Here is an 8,873-nt window from a genome sequence, read left to right as displayed (position 1 = left end):
AGATGAACAAATAAAGAAGATGTGGAATAGTATTGTCTAAAATAGAAGAAAATCCTGTCATTTGCAAAAACATGGATGGGTCTGGAGGGGATTATCTTAAGTGGAACAAGCCAGACAGAGAAAAACAGATGCCTCGTGGTATTACTTATATATGGACTCTTACAAAAATTCAAACTCAAAGAAACAGAGAGTAGAAAATTGGTTGCCATGGGCTGGTGGGTGGGGAGATGGGGTGGGAACGGAGAGAGGCTGGTAAAAGGCTGAACAAACTTTCAGCCACAAGATGAATAAGGTCTGAGAATCTAATGTACGACATGGTGACTATGGTTGATAAAACTGCATTGTATAATTGCAATTTGCTAAGAGTAGAACTTAAATGTTCTCACACACACAGAGAAAAAAGGTAAATAGGGATGTGTTAATTAGCTTGACGCAGGGAATCCTTTCACATTGTACACGTGTATCAAATCATCACATTGGACACTAAATACCTTGCAACTGTATTTGTCAATTACACCTCAATAACACTGGGAAAAAAATAAAGTACTATTTTAACCACCCCCCCAATAAAAAGCTCAATTTCATCACCAAGCACCAGCTCTCTCTCTTCTCCTCTGACATCCTCAGAATTGCACAGCAGCCCCCATGGACGAGGGAGGTGTGCAGTCATTTCAAGCCTCTGGTCCTTACGTGAAAGCACACAAAAGCAAGAGTAATGGGCAACAAGAAGTCTGTACTCTGTCTTCTCTCTCTCATCAGGGAGGAAAGTCGTTTTAGGAAGTCCAAGGAGATTTCCTGGAAGGTCCCACTGAACAACACTGAGCCACACGCTCACCCTAAAAGCAAAGGATGCTGGGGGAGCAGATACCTGGCATTTCCACCCCACGGTGGGTTGAAAGAGGGGTAGAGAAATGGCAGTTGTGGGCACATCCACAGTGTCTCCCAGGGTGATTGATTGTGAGTGGTTACTTACAATTTTATAATTATTGAATGTACATCTTTCTTATGGTTTTTCTGTTTGCCCCAAGAAGTAAACTGTAAAGTCCTTTAACAGTAAAACTGTGACTTACTTATTTGCACCTGAAAAGGTTTTCAAGAGTTTTTTTTTTTAAACTGACCAACAACATTGTTTGGAGAGAGAATCGATTCAGACTCCCAGCCACCCTTCAGTTCTTGGAGAAAATCACAGCCAGGCCAAATGGTTCAAAAAATTATAGTCCCATGAAATGAAGCAGCAGAATGCCATTAGAGTAGGGGCACAGTTGGTGATCTAAGGCCAGCCTGACGTTACTAAGTAGAGACCTGGGTACAAATGTCAAAGAAACCGGCTCTTGGAAATTAAATTTAAACCACTTGGAAATGATTTATCCGTGTATGCCATTTCCTTGCAAGAATAAAGAGCTCTGAAAAAAAACCACAAAACGAGTTGGAGACACTGCTGGACCATTTCTAGGGGGCGGGGATCCCTGCTGTTACATACAGTTGCCCTGTCTTGTGAGAACCCTCACAGCAGAACAGGGCAAATTCCAGCTCTGCTAAGTTGTGAGACTATCACCAGTTCAACAAGTCCTAGGTGGTGGTTTACTCTTGCTTATTAAATGCTTTTTTCACAAAGACAGCAAAGTAACAACTTCAACAAGATGGCGGAGTGTCTGACACATTCGGGGCTGTACTCCAACCTTTCCCGTAACTCCTCCACCATCCTCGGTGCATTGACTGCAGACCACAGATACTAAGCTTATTAACCTCCCTTGCGGTGTGGTCTGTATCTAAAATGAGAACAAAAGCAACAGCACTAATAGCTAACCTGCTGAATGCTTAATGCATGCTGGAGGTGGGCTAAGTGATTTACATACATTCTGGTATTTAATTCTCACAATGACCCTCCAAGGGAGGTCCTATCCTTATCCCCATTTTCCAAATGACTGAAGTGTAGGCTCAGAGAGTTCCATGTTCAAAGTTGTTAGCAAGTAAACGGTTGAAGCAAGATTCCGATCCACTCTGCTACAAACAAGCGGCTGAATGGCAATGTTTACCTTTCCTTCACGGGCTCTTCAAAGTATAATTCTGTACTTGTGTGATTATCAGATGAAGGTCTGGTTCAAAACAAGCTGTGAACCCCGGAACGAGAATCTTTCTGTGAGGTCCTCGTTGCTCACCATCTGCCTAACACAGCACAAGTGCACAGTGAGGGGTGTTATTACGAACGTCCAAATGAATACGCGAAGGTCTTTAAATGGGTTTGGGGTTTGCCTCAGACTGTCAGAAGGCAGATGAGTCAGCTCTCAACCTGAATGAGTGGGTTCCATTAAATTGCTTTAAAAAGACAAATTATAATCGATAAAAGACCAATAACGGGGTATCACGTCTAATGAATTTAAAAATTTGGAAGACTGAAAATTATTTGAGAGGGTGTGATGGAAGCAGCTTCCAAATGAAGGTCCCGGCACGACTGACATTGCCCTTGGGCACGTGGAGGAATCAACAGGAAGATGGAGTTTAACTTTCCGGCTTCCAGGCCGTCTCTTGTGGAGGGAGGTCTCCGTGCACTGCACAGCCAAGTCTTCCTCCAGAAGACGGAAGGCTCGCATGTGTTCCCACGGATGCTCCACCAGCCCCACTCATATTTTGTTCTTACTTCACTTCCTAACACTTAAACAAACTAAAAACATTACCATCTTGCACCGTATCATTTAATAATCAGAGTGTGGCTGTATTGCTATGTTGCTTGTAGGATTGGGGACAGATGTTTTAAGGGAAGAGAAGGAAGGAAAAGCATCTTAAATACTTCTTTTAGCCTAAACCCCTCCCTTGCACCTGGTTTCAGGGCTTCTCTTGGTCTTCCCAAACGTTCCCATGTGAAGACAAAGTAGGTTTTTTTAAAAAGACCTGGATGCAAAATGGAATTGAATGTAAGCTGCCTTCCAGTTTCTAAGGACCTAGGTGCTGTTTGCTAAGGCAATTTCATTTGGCCCCCATAGGAGAACAACGTATATGTTCCTCGAAGCTGTAGGTTCTCTGCACATCACGTCTAGAAGTGTTTCTCAATTTCAATGCACCTCAATAGTTCTATGGGCTGCATTTCACTGGCAAATTCTGACGCAAGAGTTAAGATGCGAATTCTTGTTATTTCTTCCACCTTTCATGTTTACAAGACAGTATAGATGGTTCCCTGACAATTGGGAAGCCAGGAGTGCTCCCAGGAGGCACAGGGAATGGCTCCAGCAGCCACCAAAACGTACTCCTTGGAACATATAAAATGTAAAAGACAGTAGGATTGTTTGTTTGATAATCAGTATCAAACCCAAACGTTTTACATGATTAAAAAAAAAAGAGAGAGACAAGAGCATCCTTGACTTGGTAACATTTATTCAGTATTCTTTGAAATTAGCAAGAATCGGAAGAAGCACATATCAATCAAATACAGCCACAAAAATGTCCTGGATATAAATAAAGATGCACTATGAGAAATACTCACTACTGAAGGAACAGGTACGCTCTTACATTTACTACCCCTTAGCAAGGAACAACTATAAAAACCTTGACTTGTAAAGGAAAATACAGATTCAATTTGATCATAATTTGCCTCACTAGGCCCTGTCATCATGTATGTTTTCAAGGCCTAGCCTGACAAATGTTACGAAAATGACAAAAAGAAACTCAAGCGAATGCTTCCAGTTTCCGCAACGTTCAACAAAACAGTGCAGAAATAAGTTACTTACCCATGCACAGAGTAAGGCAAAGGCTAATTTCATAAGGGTTAGGAATAATAAATTTAACTAGTTTCTTTTTCACAGGACAAACACTTCAGACTTCTTTTTAAGTAATGGGTATACTGTATTATGGTTCATACTCTACATGTGTTTCCTAACTCTACTCAAAAAGCCAACACTCACATGTCAAAGACGAACTTGTCCTCGCTTAGACTTATTCTGTAACAGCCGCAGAAAACAATCTGGGTTTCGTGATAATATCTACCGTGGAAAGTGCACACACTAGTTGAAGCATATAGTTTAGAGAGCTGCAAGTATGTTAAAATGTAGTCTAATGGATGTCGCAAATTCCGTTTTTAAAATATTTTTTTCAAACCAAAAGCTGCAGAAAATTAGTTCTTAAATATTCTACCGAGAACTCTTGAGCAGCGAACGTTTTAAATTTCTTAAGCTTTTCATTTTCTTAAAAATAGTTAAATGAATGTAGTAGCCCATCTTTTTGAAAAATAATCCCCCAAAAGATTACAAATCTTTTGTTTTAATCAGTGTGACCAAGGGCTTGTCATCGGGGCTGTAATCCTCATAGGCGATGGGGGTCACATCATACATCGCAGGCCGGGATTTCTTTCCAAACCTGAAATCACAGGGAGGGAGGACTCTGGTTAGAGAACTGTTGGCTCTCAAGTCCTGTTAAAGGTAATTGGTGACAATAACTTATCTTCAAGGATCAAATGGAACTATAAAAGTACTCTCAAATATCCTCTCTAGCTAGTACAGAAATTTAAGACTTCTTGATATTAACATTGAATGAGTATAAATATTAGCCTTTGGCGTGGGAGGGCAAAAATTGGATTTCACAGAACGTAGAGTCCAAATTAATAGCGAAGCTTGTCGGTTAAATCTTGGAAGAGCAGTCAGGCGTGACGGCTCTACAACAGGTTTCCAGAAAACATGTATCGATTTGTCTTCTTCTCAGACCCAGAGCGATTTGGAGAGGCAAGTTTATTTGACGTCCACTCTAGTGCCTGGAATGCAGAGTGGCAGGGTGGGCTTCTCTGCACTGTGCACAGCCTCTCCCCTGGGACTTGCAGGAGGGCTGTGAGGGCTCAGAGGCCACCTGAGGTCCCAGGACAGAGAAAGGCAGAGAGAGGAAATGACTTCAAATAACAAGGTGTTAGTCTACAATCTGTGCGGGCACCGCCCATCCCATGGCATCCGCCTATCACTCCCCAACGCCCATGTACACACAGGCCATCCTTTCTTCTCTGAGCACAAAGCCATTGTCCCAACAGGCTTGTATATATCAAAAAACCCCTTGACAGCAGGACTGAAGCGCAGAAGCCAGGAGCGTCAAAATCCAATCTCAGGACTTCCCGCCAAACCAGTGTTAAAACGGCGATTCTTCAAATAAAGCCAATTCAACTTCTGGGTGGTCTCTTCCCTTTCAAGACCTCACCTTCCCTAAAGGCCCCTGGAGGGCAATACGATTTAAACAATCTTCCCCACTAGCCCGCCACCCCTCCTCCCTTTTATAAACAACATTTTTTAACTGTTTCAAGTCCAATGGAGCCTATTAAAAAAGAAATTTTAAAAGAATCTCAAATTTTAAAAGGATTGCCAGGATGGGCCCCCAAGGACTTCTCCGGGCTTATTTCCCATGGCTTTAATCCCATCTCCCCACCTTTCTATCTCTTCTTTTTATATCTTGGAAAGTCTGTCTTCTCACATACAGAGATGAGAAGTAGAATCAAGTGGGAAGTGAGAAAACGTTGCCTTCTTCACATGATCTCTTATTTTTAAACATTCATCAATCTTGTATTCCGATTCACTCAAGATTTATTGGCCTTCCGGAGTTGCAAAGGCACAAATCATGCCAGATAGGCACCCAGCAAAGTGCAAAGATGAAGAGTTAAAGCATTCTGCCACCGAGAAGCCACAGCTCCTGAGGCACTATTAAAACGTCTTCAATAAAATTGTGTCTAACATGTTAGCCTCACCGAAGGTCCGGAGGTGTGTGGGCATAAATGTGGATTGGACTCCAGCCTGACGTCTGTGTATCTAAACTGACTGAGGTCTGCACAATCTGAGAAGAGGCAAAGGGCAACAATATAAAAGCCAACGGGCTCTTAACACTTTCTCCCAAGTCTGAAGATTTCGGAGGCTACTTAAAGGAGCAAGCATTTTGACAACCTATTTCTCATAAAATAGCTAGATACACCGGCAACAATATACCACCAATAATATTAATTTAATTAATTAAAAAAAATCAGGAAATCCCAGTGTAAAGCTCTCTGTATCCAAACGTGGTAGCCACGGGACGCTTTCCTGCAGGAACTCCAATGGGAGTGTCGTCGCATCCTATGCAGCCTGTGAATCAATCGGCTAGCCAGCAGGAAAAAGCCAAGCAACGTAATAAGTTGAATACAGGCTTACAATACCCATTTTATTTTTTATATGATTCCAGTTTGAAGAATAATCTGTTTCCTCCAAATCTAGAAAGTTAAATGCCTCCATGTTGTGCAATCCATCCACAAGCTGCAGTTCGAAGGGCCGTGACCTTACATTGCTGTCGTGCAGCTGGACATTGACAAGGCAGGTTGGAGGATGAGCGTTCCAGATCCACTGAGCACAACAAAGCAAGAGCTGAAGGCACTCAAGAGCTGCCACGTGTCCACTGTACACACACACAGTCAACTGAAGGACGCCAAGCATTGCTTTGTGTCTGCATGGGAAACTCAGCCTGGATCGCAAAGCGTAACACTGGTGCAAGGGTACCTGGTGAAAGTACGACTAACACCCCCAGCACAATTGGAGCTGGATTCCTTGCACTATGACCTAACCAGCTCCCGAGAAGCCTCCAAATTCCTGACGTGAGACACAGAAATCCCCACCCAAAGTGCGGCATCTACTATATGGAAGCTAAGATGTGAAACGAAGTAAGACTCTCCTTCAGTCTCCCACACCTATCAGAGTAGTGATCTCAGAGTTAGTGCAAAACAAATGTGCATTCATACTTAAATTTCCAACGCTAACAGCTTTTTATACTTCCTTAGTGTCTCAGAATTGGGTGGATGTTAAGGAATAAGCTAATACCTAGGGAATTCCATTTTAAACTCTCAGGCACTAAACCAATGTCAGAGCTTGCCTATGTTACGGCAGGAGTTTTTATGCAACTGTTCTTTTTTAAACAATGCACTGTTTTTCCTTACCCTAAAGGGACATCTTAATTGCTTAAAAAAAAAAAATTGGAAGCTAGAGAAAATGAAAATGTAGACCTTGGATTAGCAAACTATAGTCTGCAAGCTAGTAATAGCCTGTTGCTTGTTTTTTAAATAAAATTTTATTGGAACACAGTTTGTGCCCATTCATAATGCCTCTGGTGCTTCCACACAACAAAGGCAGAACTGGTCACAAAGACCCAGAGGCCACACGGCCCACAAAGTCTAAAATGTTTCACAGGCCATTGATGAAGACCATTGATAGGGGTCACCCACAGTCTCTCTGCAAAGGATTTAGCATCGTGTCTGGCTGTGTGAACCATCGTAGAAGCACTAACAGCAGTCGTGCAGCCGTGGTATCAATGTCACTGACAGCTCAAACGTCATAGTTGGTGACCAGTCTTGTGCGCCTTATTTTACTAAAGAAACAAAAGAAACTGAAACCAGTTATGAGGGAGGTCAAAGTATGTACATTCTTCTAGCTCATATTCCCCTGGAAGTCAACAGCTAAACAATACCTCCAGGAACGGCAGGTGGATGTGAGCTTTACAAAGGCCCACATCGGGAGATGCTGTTTGAGAAAAAGCGACTCTGTCCTTTCCCAGCTCTCTTTTTGTTTGTTTGTTTTCTGTGATCGGGCACTTATAGCTGGTAGAGCAGTAAGCAAACAGCAAGCGAAGTGTGACCTCAGATGCAGAACTTACAGAGCTGTGGCTTCACTCCTGCCAGTCTGTCACAAAGTCTTTGCAGCCTGAGTGTAAGCAAAGCGGCTGCAGAACATAGGAAAGGAGGGGGCTCCCTTCTCAACCCAGCACCAGCACCAGCCAACTGCTGACGTCAGAATCACCAGACACTTCCCGGGTCACTAGGGAATGTCACAGATGACCCAGTCAGGATTCATCCTGTGCAGCTGCTCAGCTGCAGTCATTCTGATCCAATGTCACCTCCAGGCTAGTGGCAGGGAGACAGGCTATGAAATGCATGTTAGCTACAGGCTGATGCTCAAAACTAGGAAGAGGGGAATTGCAAAAAGGACTCAGTTTTTGTCAATGCCTTTCCAGGGTCTCCAGGAAAAGGGGCAAAAGGGCCAACCAGCCAGAGATCCAGCCAGGGCCTCTGGAGAACCATGCTGTAGAGGCCACAGGTCATAGCCGAATAAACTTTTAGACAGGAATGTCCTCAGATATTTGGGAAGGCACTGTATTAACATCAATGGTTTTATCTGCAGTCACTGGTGCATGCAGGAGCTCGCTGGTTAGGAATTCTGCAGTAAATATTTTTGATAAAAATCAGTACCAAATAAGAACCAGGTTTATAAATGCTTTCAAATTTATTCTTTCCTTCCAAGAGTATTCAGTTAAGTATCTTTTCAGCGGGCTATATAAGCAGGAAGCCCAGAAGAACCTATCTTAACTTCTTCCAGGGCTGAGATAAAATACTCTTCTTCCTCTTGAATGCAAAAGGACCTTAGTCAGAGATTCCTCCAGGGTAGGGGAGTGTGGAGGGAATCTGATTTCTTGGGTCTCCCAATACATCCCCGTATAGAGCTATGGAGTCTGCTCTTTCCTGGTGAACTAAGCCCCTTCAGGAAGACTTTTGAGAAACAAATGAATTTGTCTACTCTCCTTTTCTTTTTACATCCTCTACCTCTCATCCAATGTTTTCAAGATACTCCAAATACCCCTGCAGGCTGGTACCACTTACAAAGCTGGTGCCCTGGGATGAATCTACTTCTCAGGCAGGTCAAGACATCCTATGCCAACCCCTCACCGAGAACATCCATTCATTTCAGACCTCAAATTATAGTGAGGTCTACCATGTGCCAGGACCCACTGGAGATACAGTAATAAAACTCACTGCTCTCTACTCAAGAGGAAAGAGTCAAATAAGCAATTAAGATGAGATTGCAGGGATTCACCTCAGTGTTTCCTGGAAGCTGTGT

The 8,873-nt window shown here is 43.0% G+C and overlaps 1 protein-coding gene across 1 annotated transcript in view; it reads right to left on the bottom strand.

Moving 5' to 3' along the window:
- Window positions 1-3,322: 3,322 nt before the first annotated feature.
- Window positions 3,323-8,873, bottom strand: part of DNER (delta/notch like EGF repeat containing) — a 321,811-nt gene continuing 316,260 nt past the window's right edge. The window contains exon 13 of the mRNA XM_027119344.1: window positions 3,323-4,347. Coding sequence (XP_026975145.1) covers window positions 4,236-4,347 — 112 coding nt within the window. The 3' untranslated portion in view covers window positions 3,323-4,235. The remainder of the gene's footprint in view (window positions 4,348-8,873) is intronic.

This window comes from Aethalodelphis obliquidens, unplaced genomic scaffold, assembly GCF_003676395.1.
Source record: "Aethalodelphis obliquidens isolate GAN/ISIS:26980383/991018 unplaced genomic scaffold, ASM367639v1 scaffold2, whole genome shotgun sequence".
NCBI lineage: Eukaryota > Metazoa > Chordata > Mammalia > Artiodactyla > Delphinidae > Aethalodelphis > Aethalodelphis obliquidens.
Note: the sequence above shows the minus strand (reverse complement) of the source record. Positions and strands in the feature narration are given on the sequence as shown.